General features: G+C 56.3%; 7 protein-coding genes across 7 annotated transcripts; 4 read left to right on the forward strand and 3 right to left on the reverse strand.

The window, feature by feature from the left end:
* Positions 1–278: 278 nt before the first annotated feature.
* BCV69DRAFT_78555 (hypothetical protein) lies at positions 279–1159 on the forward strand. The gene has a single exon (XM_025495527.1). It carries the CDS (start codon positions 395–397, stop codon positions 1004–1006), a length of 612 nt encoding a protein of 203 aa, XP_025345366.1. The 5' UTR covers positions 279–394; the 3' UTR covers positions 1007–1159.
* Positions 1160–1324: 165 nt separating this feature from the next.
* Positions 1325–2750, forward strand: BCV69DRAFT_288516 (putative EXG1-exo-beta-1,3-glucanase, major isoform; the record flags this gene model as incomplete). Its single annotated transcript, XM_025493629.1, has 3 exons — positions 1325–1426; positions 1469–1560; positions 1652–2750. 3 exons carry the CDS (start codon positions 1325–1327, stop codon positions 2748–2750), a joined length of 1293 nt encoding a protein of 430 aa, XP_025345367.1.
* A 444-nt stretch (positions 2751–3194) lies between these two features.
* Positions 3195–4592, reverse strand: BCV69DRAFT_78460 (hypothetical protein). The gene has a single exon (XM_025495525.1). It carries the CDS (start codon positions 4445–4447, stop codon positions 3269–3271), a length of 1179 nt encoding a protein of 392 aa, XP_025345368.1. The 5' UTR covers positions 4448–4592; the 3' UTR covers positions 3195–3268.
* A 431-nt stretch (positions 4593–5023) lies between these two features.
* BCV69DRAFT_301355 (MFS general substrate transporter) lies at positions 5024–6616 on the reverse strand (the record flags this gene model as incomplete). The annotated part of the gene is made up of 1 exon (XM_025494550.1): positions 5024–6616. The coding sequence occupies one exon, from the start codon at positions 6614–6616 to the stop codon at positions 5024–5026; it is 1593 nt and encodes a 530-aa protein (XP_025345369.1).
* Positions 6617–7832: 1216 nt separating this feature from the next.
* On the reverse strand, positions 7833–10529 carry BCV69DRAFT_78463 (hypothetical protein). Its single transcript, XM_025495526.1, has one exon. The coding sequence runs from the start codon at positions 10467–10469 to the stop codon at positions 7911–7913; it is 2559 nt and encodes an 852-aa protein (XP_025345370.1). The 5' UTR covers positions 10470–10529; the 3' UTR covers positions 7833–7910.
* A 584-nt stretch (positions 10530–11113) lies between these two features.
* On the forward strand, positions 11114–12245 carry BCV69DRAFT_301357 (hypothetical protein; the record flags this gene model as incomplete). The annotated part of the gene is made up of 2 exons (XM_025494551.1): positions 11114–11124; positions 11219–12245. 2 exons carry the CDS (start codon positions 11114–11116, stop codon positions 12243–12245), a joined length of 1038 nt encoding a protein of 345 aa, XP_025345371.1.
* A 1262-nt stretch (positions 12246–13507) lies between these two features.
* BCV69DRAFT_278969 (hypothetical protein) lies at positions 13508–15028 on the forward strand (the record flags this gene model as incomplete). The annotated part of the gene is made up of 3 exons (XM_025491221.1): positions 13508–13922; positions 14016–14183; positions 14289–15028. 3 exons carry the CDS (start codon positions 13508–13510, stop codon positions 15026–15028), a joined length of 1323 nt encoding a protein of 440 aa, XP_025345372.1.
* Positions 15029–15122: the final 94 nt, after the last annotated feature.

Raw genomic sequence — 15122 nt, forward strand, 5'->3', positions numbered from 1 at the left:
CCGCTCGCTCGCAGCTGCTGGAGTTTAGCGTTAGTCTTTCCTTGGCGCGCAAAGTGGCGAGCCAGACGATGCTTGTCGGAGTGGAGATCTGAGGTAGTCGGTAGACAAGAGAGGGAGAGTTTAACCTGGGCTTCGGTCGGGTATCCCAAGTCCGACTGAGCAAAGGGAGAGATGGGGCGAGGGGCCCAGTGGTAGAGTGCTGCGTGTTGCTTGGGGGGTTGCGTCGGGGTTTGATGCAGGCAGGTAGGCAGGCAGGGTAGAGGGAGCCAAGGCGGAATGGGTGCAGATGGGGGAAGAGATAGCGCTGCGCCTCGGGGGCTGAAGCGGGGAAAGGGGAGATTCCACCCAAGCGTAAAGGTGAGGATGCACAGCTGAAACTTACGCGAGGGAAGCCATGGCATGGAAACACTGGAACGTGCAATATGTCCCTCCCATTGGTCTGCGACGCGAGCCACACACACACCTTCCTGGTAGACCATTACACTGCCGGTTGTCTTACAGCCTGCTGCTGCTGATGGCAGAGGTGGTGGCCGAAAGTGCTGTGGGTGCGGGTGCTGCCGTTGCTGCCCCTAGGGCTACCACCTGGCAATGTACCCCTGAGGCTCCTCACCCAGGTGGATACCGGCTCATCTTGCCCCTCTTATCGAGATGCCGGTCGGAGCCTTGTCATCAAGCCTCGAAGAAGTCCCGCTGCTGCCTCGGCTACCACCGAACCATGGCATTCGGACCCATCACAATGTCCTTCATTCATTGGCTGGTGCTATGGATGCACCTCGCCTCGCTTGAACCTTTCCGCGGTGGAGGTACACCTTCCCTTATAAGACTCGCCAGGGCCATACTCCCCTTTCCGGTTGGATCCCCTCCCTCAATATCTAAAGTAGTACTCTCCCTTATCGTCTTGTCCCCCCCCTGTCCCCCTCCTTTCTCTTTAGTCCTCTCCATTCCCTCCTCTCCCTTCCTCTCACTCCCTCTTATCTCCCCATTGTTACGGCTGCCTCACTCCTAGCACGCTTGTGAGTACCCTCGGCACAAACCGCCGTGCAGTGATCACGCTCGGAACTCCCTCGTCTCGGGCCGTAAGTGCCTGCGAGTGGCGGGTGCAGACTACCGCACACAGCCAAGCATCGACAAGAACAAGGGAACCCCGTACTGACCCCGCTACTCCTCTTTGTGTGTCATCGTCGTCATTGTTCAGCCCTCGAACACCTCCGGAACAGCATATAGATCTCTGCACCGAGGCAATTGCATACCCTTCTTCTCTCCAAGAACCTCTATCACTAGCACTCTACCACTGCACTACGCACACTACTACCTACCTCTCAAGATGTTGCGCCTCGTCTCTCTCACCTGCCTCCTCAGCATCTTGCTCCCCCTCGTATCTGCTGCTGGCCCACGCGCACTCCCCTTTGGCCACGCCCCTGACGCCGTCTTTGCTCGTGAAGCAGCCTCCAACAGCTCCTCGTTGCAGAAGCGATTCAACTTTGGTAGCACAAAGGTCAGGGGAGTCAACATTGGTGGCTGGCTCGTCGCCGAGCCCTTCATCACCCCCAGCTTGTTCCAGTGAGTACAAATCAGTCGGCAATTGACGACGCAAGCTCTGGGCTGACTTGCCTTTTCTTTCTCCCACTTCTCATCCCCTACCCTACCTCAGAGCCGGCGGAGACTCGCGAATCGTCGACGAGTACACCTTTGGCCAATACTCCAAGAAGGCCTGCAGCCTCCTTGCCTCACACTGGAAGACCTGGATCACAGAAAGCGACTTCAAGGCCATCAGTGCCGCAGGCCTGAACACCGTTCGTATCCCCATTGGCTACTGGGCATTTGACAGCGACTATGCCCCTTACTGCCAGGGCAGTCAATTCAGCTACCTCACAAAGGCCGTTGGCTGGGCGCAAAAGTACGGACTCAAGGTAGTCATTGACCTCCACGGTGCTCCCGCCTCTCAGAATGGCTTTGACAACTCCGGTCACCGCAGGACCAGCCCTGGTTGGTTCAATGTCCAGTCCCGAGCTGACCGAGCTCAGGCTGCCATCTCCACAATGGCCAAGAAATTCTCCACCTCTGCCTATGGCGATACTGTCTCTGCCATCGAGCTTCTCAATGAGCCTCTGACCACGGCCAACATTGGAGGTGCCCTCGAGTTCACAATCGACTACTACGAGAGCGCCTACTCGTCGGTCAGGTACGCTCAGGGCAAGAAGAGCCCCACCAGCCAGGCCGTGATGATCCACGATGGTTTCCAAGACTTGTCCCGCTGGTACAATGAGCTGCAGCCTCCTACGTACCAGAATGTCGTCCTTGACCACCACCAGTACAGCATCTTCACCCCTACTCAAGTCGCCTGGAACCAGACCACGAGGCTGAATGACATCTGCACTTACCGCTCCAAGTTGGCCAACGCCCAGTCTCACCTTTGGACCATTGTAGGAGAGTGGACTTCGGCTAACACGGATTGTGCAATGTGGCTCAATGGTCGTGGTCGAGGCAGCCGATACGAGGGACAGTACGACAACAGTCCCAAAATCGGAAACTGCTCGAGCAAGACGGGCAATGGCGCCAACTTCTCTAGTGCCTTCAAGACTCAGCTGAAGCAGCTCTTTGATACCCAGAGGGACGTTTATGAGACTGGATCTGGCTGGATTTACTGGACTTGGAAGACCGAGTCGGCTAGCGAGTGGTCCTACCAGGATGGACTCAAGTATGGCTGGATCACCAACAACCTCGATAGCGAGGGAAGCGTTGAGTGCTAAGCATCACACGCAAAAGCAAAGTCACTCTCTCAAAGGAAAGGCATGCGACGACTACTTTCGATTTCTACTTGGTTGCAGCCTCATCACACTGGTGGCCGCGACCTTCCTCTTTGTCCCAAAATGTTTCGACCCTTTACCGGATTCTACTAGCTCTCTCTTTCTTCACCAGACAAGATACCCTATACCATGTCTAGAGGTTCGCGACTGCACTCTAAAGATGGCGGACGACAGTGCAAGGAGAATAGGCGTCCTTGTACGGCACACCAGCCCTACGTCACTGGAAGCGGGAGACGCTTCCAACTCTCCGCTATCCCCTCTCCAGGATTTTCCTTTCCCTACTTTCGAGTCATCATCACTTCTGCGCTGTAATGAGAATCTAGCATACCCATTGTTCCTTCGCAACCCATCTATCTTCGTCACCATCATTGTCATCGTTACCGTCACGTTTGTGCGTCTCCTTAGGTTTGACGAGTGTCCCTTGGATTGAAGTCGCGATCCGTCTACATGCTCTATTCTATTCACAGCTTGCTCGCAGGCGCTGCCGGTTTGGCCTTGAGTACACAACTCTGCGTCATCGTGGCCACACATCGCATCTCTCCCTTCCCCTTCTGCTTCCCCTCCTCCTCTTCCTCTTCAATCCAAATCTTTGCCTCCCCAGTACTCCTCTCCCACCTCCCATCCGTGGTGCGAATCTCTCTCAAATGCCACTTCTCATCCAGTTGGATCTCCTCTTCATGATAAGCCATATTAAAGCTGAGTGTAGAAGCAGCAGCGGCATCGTCCAAGAATCGGTGCGAGTAGCTAAGAGGAGCAAAAGAAATGGCCGCATCCATCAACCAAGCTAAAGCTCCAGCTTGCTTGGCATACCCATTATACTTTTCTCTAGCACGCATCCAATCATATCCTCGCTTTTCCACCAAGGGGAGAGAATCCTGCGTAGTCTTCTTGTGCTTTAGGATTCCCCATGCATTTTGCAACCAGAGACTTTGAGGTGGAGATCTACTTTGCATATTTGCGTGAGCTGGAGTAAAGATTTCTTTAAAGGCTTGGAGTCCCTTTGGAGGTAGGTCAGATCGGGAAGCGTACGTCTCCGAGTCGTCTTGTAATTGAGAGTAGTGCGTTACATCCATCGAGGGCTGAGTAGAGTATTGTAAAATGGATCGATCCTGACTTTGACCTTTGATGGCAGTAGGCGTGGCAAGCATGAAATCCACAGTGGCCGTCATGCACAACCTCAGATCATTCCAATCCCCTTGATAAACCCTCACCTCGCACGTCTTGAAAGTCCTCGTATCCCTCAACAGTCCTACCCTCGTGAGAAAACGACTCTTGGTAGAGGAAGGTCGAAGGAAGACTCCACTAGCCGAGTAGATTCGGAACCTCGGCGATCCTTCTTCTGGCGGTAGTGTAGAGGGTAGGACATGTACGCAGGCAGAATAGACGGCAATGGAGATGGTGTACCCTCCGTAGCCCATATCCCCCGCGTTCCCCATCCTCCGTGGGGCGCGTGCGGACTGGTACCACCTTACTGGCGTGGAAGAGGAAGCGGCATAGTCCGTCGAGGTTGGCACCACTGACGACGAGGAAGATGAGGAGGAGGAGGAAGAAGGGGAAGGAGGCTCTATGAGCTCTATGGAGAGGAAGGCATCTACATCACTTTGAGGTGCGTCGCTGGGAGAGGGAGTGGACGCAGACATCCTTCACTTTCCAAGTACTTAGGGTAGTTCTTGTGAGACGGGAGAAGGAAGCAAGTTGCGCTGCGCTGCGGTGGAGTGGCTGTGACCAGATAGAAGGTCCTGACCTTCACGAGGAGATCCTGATCAGTGAGAAAAGTGCGGTATAGGCAGGGAGCGCAGGAGCAACCTTAGCGGAAAGAGGAGGAGTCATGACCGGCTGCCGGCTTCGTCTCCGGCTCTTCTCGCGCTTTGGGGTACAGCCGGGTCAAGGCAAGGAGGGCCTTGGGACGCCAAGTAGTCGTTTTCAGCACAGAAGACGAGGGTAGGCAGGCCAACGGGCAACACATCTCAAACACAGAGCACTGGTAAGATACAAGAGAATTATACATAGACGTTGAGACTATTGAAAAGCATCAAGTCGGGAAAGAAATACATAGTGACCGTTGGAAACAATCGAGAACACGGGAGACGAGGGACCGGAAGATGTATTAGAGCAGGCATCTGGCGACGCACACAGAGGGATATCGAGAGTGAGTCATGACGGGGCGAGTAACAGGGCTTGTAGCACTGCGGATCCAACAAGACTTTTCTGCATCTTCATTTTGCGAGCTCGGAGGGTCTCTCATTCTCGGGCGCCGTCTTCTTCAGCTCCTCATCCTCATCCAAACCGTCGATGTCCCTCCTCTGAACCCCATCGGTCTCCTCATCCGTCGCACCGGGGACGACATCGATGGCCTTGGGGTTGAGTGCGAAAGAGCCCTTGGGAATGAACGTCGAGGCGATGATGATCGCGGACAGCACAGTGAAGTGTACGCCAGCGACCATTCGAAGGACATCGCGGGCAGGTTGCTCCGTCGCAGCACCGGTGAGGCCACGCAGCCTACTGTCGACAAATCTGCCGAGGGTGGAGCTGATGACCGAATAGAGGATGATATAGAGGACATAGAGGAAGCTCATGACTGCGCCCAGAGAGGACACGTCGGGGTCGCGAGACTCAACCTTGTCCAGTGTCGACTGGATGTAAGCGGCGAGCGAGACGTCGCCCGCGGCCCAACCAAAGGAGATGGGGATGAAGGTCGCAGCGAGCCTCCAGGCCGATCCGACGCTGTTACGAGTAGTCGGGAACCATGGCATGACCCAGACGAGCATCAGGAGAACAGCGTCCAGTCGCAGCCATGGCATAGGCGTGGGCACTTGGGTGGTGAAGCACATGACAGTGAGAGCACCGAGGAGCTCACCGAAGTTGGAACCACCTACGATGATCTGCGAATAGGAGGATCGACCGATGACGGACCTGGCAAAGATTGGAGCAAGACCATTCTCGAGGTATCGGTGTCCGTACAGGGCGAGGGTATAGCCGGGAACGAGCCAGATGAAGCGTCTGTCGGTCAGGACCAGGTAGCCACCGTAGTAGAATGCCTTGCCAAACGCCTTGAAGGCACCCAACATGGCCTTGCCGAGAGGCTCCTTGGCAGAGATTTCGTTCTCCAACACAGCCAGCTTGGCGGTCTCCTTGCGCTTGCTGGCCTCTCCGACGGGAGCAACGCAGAACCAGGCTGCGCAAGCAAAGGTGAAGCAAACAGGGGTCAGGAGGGAAGAGTAGTTGTAGCCGAACTTGGCGATCAAGGCGGTGGAGGTAAAGGCACCGGAGGTACCAGCAATTTCGTACAGGACGTGGACGAGAGAGTCCATCTTCTTCAGCTTGACGACGTCGCTACCGACAATGTCCCTCGGCATAACACGTCGGATCAGCTCGACGGTACCATAAGAGAGTCCACTGACGACGTAGATGGGAAAGAGCCCATTGGGATTCCAAGTCCCATACCGCTCGTCGTTGTTCGCAGTCTTGAACTTGGGCTGACCACCAGTGGCAGCATCAGCGATCATCGGAACGGTAGAGATGACGGCGAAGATCATGATGGCGCAGGCCAGAACACTTCGGGTAGGGTAGCGCTTGATCAGCGGAGCGACGAGGATGGATCCGATGGCCTGAGCGGCATAATTCGTACCAGTCAAGATACCAATGTTGGTGTATCGATTGCTGCTGTTGAAGCGCTCGTTGGCCAGGGTGATGAAGGCTCCGTTGTACCACTCAAGACCGAACTTGTACAACATGATGCCAACGATGTAGAAGCCGATGTTGCGCCATTGGGCGGGAGAGAAGGTGTCACGCTGGAGAGGAGCTTTCATCTTGTCGACGACTGAGACACAGATGGAAAGTTGAGGGCGAGAGAATGTTGAGCTTAAGGGGTCGACGACGAGGAGCGAGGCAAGAACTCGCCCACGTATTGTCGTTGCCTTATATACCCGGATCCAGGCTTCCTCTCCTTGAGGATGTTGCCCCTGCTGGCCGATCAAAGCTGTCGCCAGATAATACTCGAGGCTAGAGTGCCACTAGCACTTCCCTGCCGTTGAGCAATGTGCACGGCTGGTACCTGATTCGGGGATCCAGGATCTTCGCAAAGAGGAGAGAACGTGCTCATCCCTCATCTGTGGAGATTCAGGCGGATGCCCTCTCCGACGGAGTCATAGTCTCGGTGCCTCTCGCCAATTGGGAGGGCCTGCTCTAATTCTGGCCGTCTGGTCTGGGTGGCAGACGCAATCTCAAACTCAATGCCAAGAGCGGCCGATCACAGACAGCCCGCACAGCGTGGGGTGGGTGTGGGGCCGAATAGCCAGCCTCTACTGATCTGCTGCAGGGACCATAGGTCCTAACATCGCCTCTAGCGTCCTCCGCTTGCTTGCTCTCAGCTTCGCCAAGTCCACCCTCCTGTCGGCTGTGTACTCGTCGGAGATGTGACCGTGCTCATTGCAGGGACAGATGTCTGCATGCTATGGTGACCTGACTGGATTGAAGAGCACGTGCGTTCGCCACGAGATTGGCTGTGAGGGACGATAGCAAAGTGCGTAGGAGGAGCAGAGGGCAGCGCAGGCTGCGTACGAAGAGGGTAGCCAGGGATTCTCGATCATCACCAGGGCGAGATGCGGGGGCTTTCTGCAACTGGAGCGGAGTTCCAATACGATGAGATCTTGGCGTGTGGTGCGAGTGGTGGGGTGCGGTGCCTGGCGACCTTGCTCCGAGGGGGCGCCAATATTACAGTTGCTTGGCATGACATCCACAGCCTTGGCAGCATGCCAAGCATCGACCCACTCGCACGACCCGCACGCCCACGTCCATGACCACAATGCACAGTGCGCGAGATCCTGTGAACCTGGCACGTTCTGTTACGAGCTGCGTGGCTGTACTCAGGAGGTCGAGCTAGCGGTTGCCGCATTGCAAATGGCGTGCCAAGATCGATCGCCAGAAGTGAAGCTGTCGGTCGTCTAAAGGATGCGTGATCTGGACGGCTCGCTGCTTTTGCACTGGATCGTCGTAGTAGACATTTCCCCAGATCCACCAAAGGGCGCGTCGTCGTCCTCGTCTTTGGTCCATTAATTGTTGACATTGTCGCTTCCGTCGAGAGCAGCGTCCAAGACGACTCCTCTATACCACCACACCACCACTCATGAAAGACGCTTCGCCCAGCAGAGACGAACGGAACCACTCCTCCCAGTCAAAGTCGTTGTCGAGCAATGCCGTAGACGATGAAAAGCCAATGGATGGGGCAGAGAGGGACTCGTCGAGAGGCAGGATCAGCCTTTCGGATGCTGCCACATCGAGCGGTTGGCCGTCGCTGTCTGTAAACAAGCTATTCTGGTCGATCATTTGCGAAGCCAGCGTCTGGGCTACAGCCAGCTCCCGAGGGGCAGCTTGTGCTGTTGAGATGCCATTGCTTGCTCCAATTCCTTGTCTTCCTGCTGCGTCTGGACGAGCATCGAGCTGCTCCGGCATGAATGCCCTGGCGGCGTACATCCGGATATTCGCGATCCAAGGAGGATCCTCCCTGCCACTCTGCCCCTTTGCGGCTTTTCGAGCTTCCCATGCCGTCAACAGTAGAGGACATATGAGCGTTCTCACCCTCATCGGTGCTTTGTCCAGACACTTTGCCGAAGTGGTGCCTTTGAACATCCATTGCGCTTCATTGAGGACCTGCCATGCCCTCTCTACCGGCGGGCCTTCAGTATGGTCCCTCAACAGTCTCAGCAGGTGGAGCACAGCCACAAAGGGCTTGTTGCCGTGCAGGAAGCTGTGGAATCTGCGTAACGCGGGATCGCACAGCAGCTCGTTCACCAGGGAAAGTGCGTCGGTACATAGAGTGATCATGTCTGTGCGCAGCGCAATCGTGGAAGGAGTCAAACGGTGTGCCGCTTGAGAGCCGGCAGGTCTCGTGCCACTGGTACCATTTGCGCCTTGCGAGCCTTTTTGAGCATCTCCAGCACTTCTGGCTTGTTGTGACTCCTCGCTGATGTAGGCAGATAACCGCATCTTGCTCAAGAGACCTTGGCAGAAGACAATCGCTAGTCTCTGTATAGCATGGACTGGGTCACAGTGAACCAGGTATCTTTCCTGCATCAGCTGTTCAAGCTCGTCGATCTGAGCGATCTTGTCCTTCAGTGACCTCTGGGGAGTCGAGAATTCAGTCCAGCCAACGTCTCTGCCTTGACTGAGACGGATCTCATGGAGGAAAGATGCAATCTCGCAGCGCACAAGGAAGAAGATCATTTCGGAACTAGCCGTTCCCCGCGGAGTAGCAGGACCGTTATGGGTAGCAAGATCGGTGTCCCCAACTCCGGAAGGCAGTCGTACTCTCCAGTTATTGTCGAGACCGCTAGATCCAAGTCCTGCCTTTTCAAGTGCCCTCTGATCGAGCAAGACTACCTCCCACCATATGCGGCGCCGCATTTCCACTTCGACGGGGTCCGAGTCGCTTTTTGCGGGACGGTCGCGGTGAAGGCCGATCCTGCGAGCCAGCCTGTCGCTCAGTCCTGTAAAGGAACAAAGGGTTCGTGGGTCCATTGCAGCACCAAGAACGCTCAGGAAGAGTATGAGAGCTTGCAGCACTTGCAATTCAGAAGTGCGATAGATGTTGCACTTGTAGAGCCAGTAGCGTGTTGCCTTGCGCATTTGCTGCATCCACTCCTCCCTTGAGCGGGTAGTACCGATAGCTGACTTGAAGTCTTCGGGATGACAATTGCAGACGGCAGCAGTGTACATGGCGAAGATGAGTGCCTGATCCGATGCGGTGAAAGACGGCTTGCTGTGATTGACACTGCCGTTGGGGGCGACGTCGTCTTTGGAGCCATGCTCGCTAAGTTTGGCAACCATGTCAACGACCTTTTTCTGCATGGTAGGCGCGTGGAGCACCTTGATGACAGGATGAGCATTGTCCAGATAGACTTGCCAGAGATTGAGTATCTGGAAAGGTGATGGATGGTCAGGAGCGGCTGCTCTTTCATCCGCAGCATCTCCCGGCGGATACAGCAGAGAGAGAGAGCCATCCTCCTGCCAAACCTCGTCGAGAAACTTGAGGACGTGACGCTCCGGATTCTTGCCTTCGTCTGTATCGACGGTCTTCTTTCCGTCCACGCAATCTTTGAAGAGGGCACTGAACTGATTGTAATCCTCGTGCGCTTCTGCAGGCGAAGGGTCGCGAGTTGTTGTGCCATTACGACGGGCTCTCTGCTGCTGAGAAGCAGGTGAAGCGCTTGCGAGCGACAAGTCCGCCTTGCCCTCCCTCACCTCATCCACGTCGAGTCCAAGGCGACGAAGTGCCCGCTCATATACGTCGATTCTGTGTAGCAGCTCGGCTTCTGGGAAGCGCTTCTTGCGAGGTCTGTCTGCAGAGGTCGGCTGTGAAGGCGTGCATTCAGCTCCTTGCCGAACACAGGCGGAGCAGCGAGGCTGAAGCTTGTCACACTTGACCTTACGTTTTGCACATCTCTCACAAGAGAAAGCAGACGTTTCTGCACGATGTACTGACGAGGCAGGTGATGCTGAGTCGGTCTTGGCCTGCTGATGTGGAGAGGCAGAGGATGACCCGCTCTGTGTCCCTCCACGTCCATCGGACCCATGCCTGCCTGGGCCAGTGTCTGCGTCTCGAGGACGCTTCAAGGGTAACATCATGCCTGCAGATGGGCGGCGGAAGCTTGTGTCGATGGGCATGCACAGAAGAGATGGTCTTGGTGTCAGGAGGTGGTGGATGGTCGCGGTAGTGGAGATAGTGGTACGCTGCAGACGGAAAGGCGGGCGCCCCCAAGCAGCTCAGCCCTGTTTCCGCCCTGCAGGCCACGTGACTCGGCAGGGCAGGGGCTGTGTTCCTGCCTGGTCGCCTGCCTTGGTGCTTGCATCCATACCTTCGCCCCTCGCCGCCCCTCGCGACTCCCGGTCACAAGCAACCCAATACGAACATTCACGATCACAAACGTCTTGACGATATCACGACTCTTCTCGAGAGGGTACAACGCTTCAGTCTCAGCCATCAGCCTCCTACATTGTCCCGCCCAGACCACCCCAGCTGGCCGGCAGTGAGCAAAACACACTCCCCAAGCTTGCCTACCTGGTCTCTCGCCCTTTCATCTATTGCGCGGCTTCGTTGCCTTCCCTCGTCATCTCAGCAAGGGCGGCGGGCCTACTTCCTGCAACGGCTTCCTTGTAGCTCTGTTCATTCCATCTTTGCAATCGCGCAGCGCGGTCAGAACCTCCCCAGTATCTTTAGCAGGCGCGACTGCCCTGTCTATCACCTGTGTCGCATAGACTGCGACAGCTAGGGATTGAAACATCAAGACCGTTGCGTATAGGTCAGAATCATGGACTTCTCGTGAGTCTTCAGTGAGCCTGACCACAAGACGCTTTGGTGGCAAGTCAAACTGACAGGCGAATGTCATATTCTATTTCCCCTCACCCTTTCTCAGCCTCCTTTTCGCCAACAAGATCCTCTTTGTGACGCTTGTCCTAGCAACCATCGGATGGCTCGTCGCCTTCATTGGCCAAGCAGCGGCAGAAGCAGACAATGACACACCTCTGGGACGAGTATGGTTTGGCATCTTTGTGCAACTGTTCGTCATCCTAGGCGTCGCAGTCACCCTTGCTTCTGATTCTATTGGCATGGCTAGACTGCAGCTCACCGCCTGGATCGTCGTCGCCCTCGTACTCGCTGTTCTGGGCATCGATGAGGGCATCTACTCATCTACATCGTCCTACGAGGCCATGGCGGCAGGGTACTTTATCCTCACAATCGTCAACATCATCTGGCTATTCTTCTTCACATCGGAGGAAGGATCTCCAATCTTCAACCTCTTCCACTCCTGGGGCGGTGGCGGGCAGCTGTCAGGTGGTGGAGGCATGGGCTTCGGAGGAGGCCGGAGAAACAGAGGCGCTACCGGCGTTCGTGGAGGGCCAGGCGGTATGAGAATGGGCAACAACAGCAACTCAGCAAATGGCAACGGATCGGCCTTTGGGGGAGGGTATGGCTCAAGTGGTGCCGCATACCAACCTGCGTACGGGCAATCTCCGTCCACGGCCGATGTGACCGGCGGTAACAAGGCGCAGCGCAACGGAGGCGGAAGCCAAGCGGGCTCAGACATGGGAGGAGCGCACACTGCGGCCCGGTCAGCTTCGCAACATCGCAACCTTACCCCTCAACATTCCTCGGCAGCCCTGGCGGCTGCTGGTGGCGCCGCAGGAGGGGACGGCGCCAGCTCGCCGTCGCATTACACCACCAATGCTCCTTCCGTCGGGGCTGCTGATCCTCTACCAGGCTATGGCTACAAGGCAAGAGCCCTGTACGCCTACAGCGCCAACCCGGACGATCCTACGGAGATTGGCTTTGCCAAGGGAGAGATCCTGAACATCGTGGACAATAGCGGCAAGTGGTGGCAGGCCAAGAAGGATACAGGAGAGACGGGCATTGTGCCGAGTAACTACATGCAATTACTGTAAGGGCAAGGGCGAGCGAGGCAGGGTGGATAATGAGCGAGGGCAGGGCAGAGCTCGTGGGTCTCTCCTTCAGCCCGCTCCGCGCAGTCGGCAGCAGGGCAATCGACTCAGCGGAGAGCATCAACAGCTTGGCTCTACCTCAAGAGCGTTCGCGGACCTCTCCACCGACCCAGTCAAGCTGCGAGCCAAATCGGTCACGTCCCTCCCCTCTCCTCTTCCGGTCTTTCTGCTCTTTCTTCTTTCTTCTCCGGCAGTCTCATCCGGAGCATAACTCTGGCTCTGGGCGCTGAATCCCCCTCAGTGTCACCCATTCCCTCCTTCCACCTTTCGTGCTGTTACCACTTTTTGATATTTGCCTATCCTCTACCCTAGCTTCTCTGTCTCTTCATCATCAATCCCCTCTGGCAGGGCTGATTGTAGACTACAGGCTGGGCAGAAGGGGGCAGGCGGAGGGACAAAAGAAGGAGAAGATGATGAAATGATACCTCGCATTACCATTACTTCTGAGCATTCGGGCAATTCCAAGCAGTGTACCACCAATGCGATTCGACCCCCGCAACCTCTTCCCTTAGCACCGGCCTTGGCGGGGTTGACGGTCCGGTCTGGTCAGTCCAGTCCTTGCCTGACCTGACCTGACCTGACCTTAGCTGCAGGTACCGACGGAATGTGATTGCTCCTGTAGGACTTGCCGAGGCCCCACTTACCTCACCAAACCGGCGTCGCTTCGTCGTTTTCGTCACTGGCTCTCTCGCTTAAGGAGCAGAGGATGCCGTGACTGGTACGGTCCCCCTCTGCCCCCTCCTTTCCTTTGCGCTTCTGGCTTTTCTGGATGTCAATGTCGGAGACTGGCTGCCTCCACTTGGTCTTGGCCTCGCCTTGCCTTGCCTTGATGGTATTATTTTTTTGGTCTCTGCTTGGGACGCCGATGCCGACCGGCGGGAGTGGAACAGAGGGCAGGCAGAGCGGGGCAAGATGAAGGAGAGGAAAGGGGAGAAGAAAGTAGGGTCCTCTTTTTCAAAAGGACAGACCGGCAGGCGGGGATAAAAGATCGTGGTGCTATAATCAGATGACTGTATGCAGAGGCCGGGTGGGTGTCACAATTGGTGGGCAGAGTGTGCAGGCGCACAGAAGGGACGCAGAAGTGCATGACAACTTCTTCCTTCTCATCTTCCATCCCTTGCTTGTCCATATAATTGATCGAATCGCTTCTGCCTGGTCTTACTGTCCTTCCAAAGATACCACGCAGCGCACCACCTACCTCCAGCATGGCCACTCCTCACCCGCCTAACCCTCGCTCCCTCTTCACACCAAAGTCAGCCGAGATCCCCCTCGCAGACCGCCCCCTCAGCCTCGACTTTACTCTCCCAGACCACACCCGAGCTCGCGTGGTAGAGGTGGACACCTTCGACTCCATCCACGTCTTTCTGCCTTCAGCCTCAACAGCCAACGCCGCCAAGAGAGACAGCGATGACGATGATGCGGAGCACATTGCCGAGTGGCATCGCGAGGATGGAAAGGGAGACAAGGAGAAGACGAGTTTGCATGGTGTTGTGCAGGAGCACAGGGCTGTTTGGGAGGATGTCTGGACGCTCACCCTTGGCGAGGCAGAGGGAGCAGTGGGATCCGGAGCAGAAGCTGTTGAAGGCCTGATGAGGCATATCTGGGTGTCCGTGTATGCTTGTGAGTGGGCATAGGAAGCGCTGGGCGGTGGTGGTATCAGGGAGAAACTGACAAGGGCCGCCTTGCTACCCACTTGTTCCCCTTCTACTCCAGTCTGGCTGCGCAGAGACCCGTACGAGCGGTTGCCCATTCGAGTAGGAGGAGGAGAGGCGCAAAGGAAGCTGGTGCATGAGTACCTCGTACACACCGGTCTTGCCTTCCCAGCGCCAGAAGCCAAGCAGCCGGGGAATCTGCTCCTCGTCAAGGCCGCCTTCTACCAAGGTGAGTGTGCGGTCTAGCGCTTGAAGCCTAGAAGGATGGCGCAAGGCGACGTCGTTGCTCACGCTTTTGACGCCAAAATCAACTCCTGTCCCTTGCTCCGGCCAGGCGCTGGTGCTCCCACTTCCCTCTCTTGGCTACGTACCCCGCCTTCGCCCTTCAATGCACATCTGCAAAGCACCTCCTTCCCCTCTGTCCTCTCCTTCACCCAGCGGACCGCCCCTCCCGTGCTCACCACCCACCCTCTGCGACCCGCCAAGCCTTCTCCAGGCTCAGTAGTCTACGCCCGATTCATCCCTTCTGTGGGAGAGCTGCTCGAGCTGACGCACATCGACGCCTCGAACAAGACGCACTTTGATGCCTATACCCGCTGGCAGAACTCGGACCGTGTCAATGTAGGCTGGAGGGAAAAGGGCGATGCAGAACACCACCGGCGGTACCTCTCCGAGTCTCTTGCAGACCCACACAAGATGGGATACCTGGTCAGCTGGAATGGCGAGCCGGCGGGGTACGGCGAGTGCAATTGGAATCAGGAAGATGGAATGGCGGCCTTTGTAGGCGGGTGCGGGCCGTACGATCAGGGTACGCATCTCCTCGTTGGTGAGGAGAAGTTCCGTGGGAGACATCGCTTCGCCTCGATTATGGTCTCGATGAAGCACCTCTGCTTCCTGCGCGAGCCACGCACAGAGGTCGTCATCGGAGAGCCCCGATTCGACTTGAGCATCATTCCGCTGCTCAAGGCTTACCTGCCACAGGACCTTGTGAAGGAGGTGGAGCTGCCCCATAAAAGGGCAGTCTTCTTTGTGCTGCGAAGGGAGCGATTCTTCTTAGAAGGGCTCTTCTACTAGACTCTTGGAAGAGTGCATGGAGAGAGAGGCCACAAAAGTGTACATTTGCCAAAAGGGGACGAAGGGAACTCACACAGCTTGCAAGCAGGCGTCG

The sequence above is a fragment of the Pseudomicrostroma glucosiphilum genome, assembly GCF_003144135.1.
Source record: "Pseudomicrostroma glucosiphilum strain MCA 4718 unplaced genomic scaffold BCV69scaffold_17, whole genome shotgun sequence".
Lineage (NCBI taxonomy): Eukaryota > Fungi > Basidiomycota > Exobasidiomycetes > Microstromatales > Microstromataceae > Microstroma > Microstroma glucosiphilum.

Coding starts and splice junctions, on each gene's coding strand:
- BCV69DRAFT_78555 (XM_025495527.1), top strand. CDS start 395: ATGGCATGGAAACACTGGAACGTGCAATATGTCCCTCCCATTGGTCTG.
- BCV69DRAFT_78460 (XM_025495525.1), bottom strand. CDS start 4,447: ATGTCTGCGTCCACTCCCTCTCCCAGCGACGCACCTCAAAGTGATGTA.
- BCV69DRAFT_78463 (XM_025495526.1), bottom strand. CDS start 10,469: ATGCCCATCGACACAAGCTTCCGCCGCCCATCTGCAGGCATGATGTTA.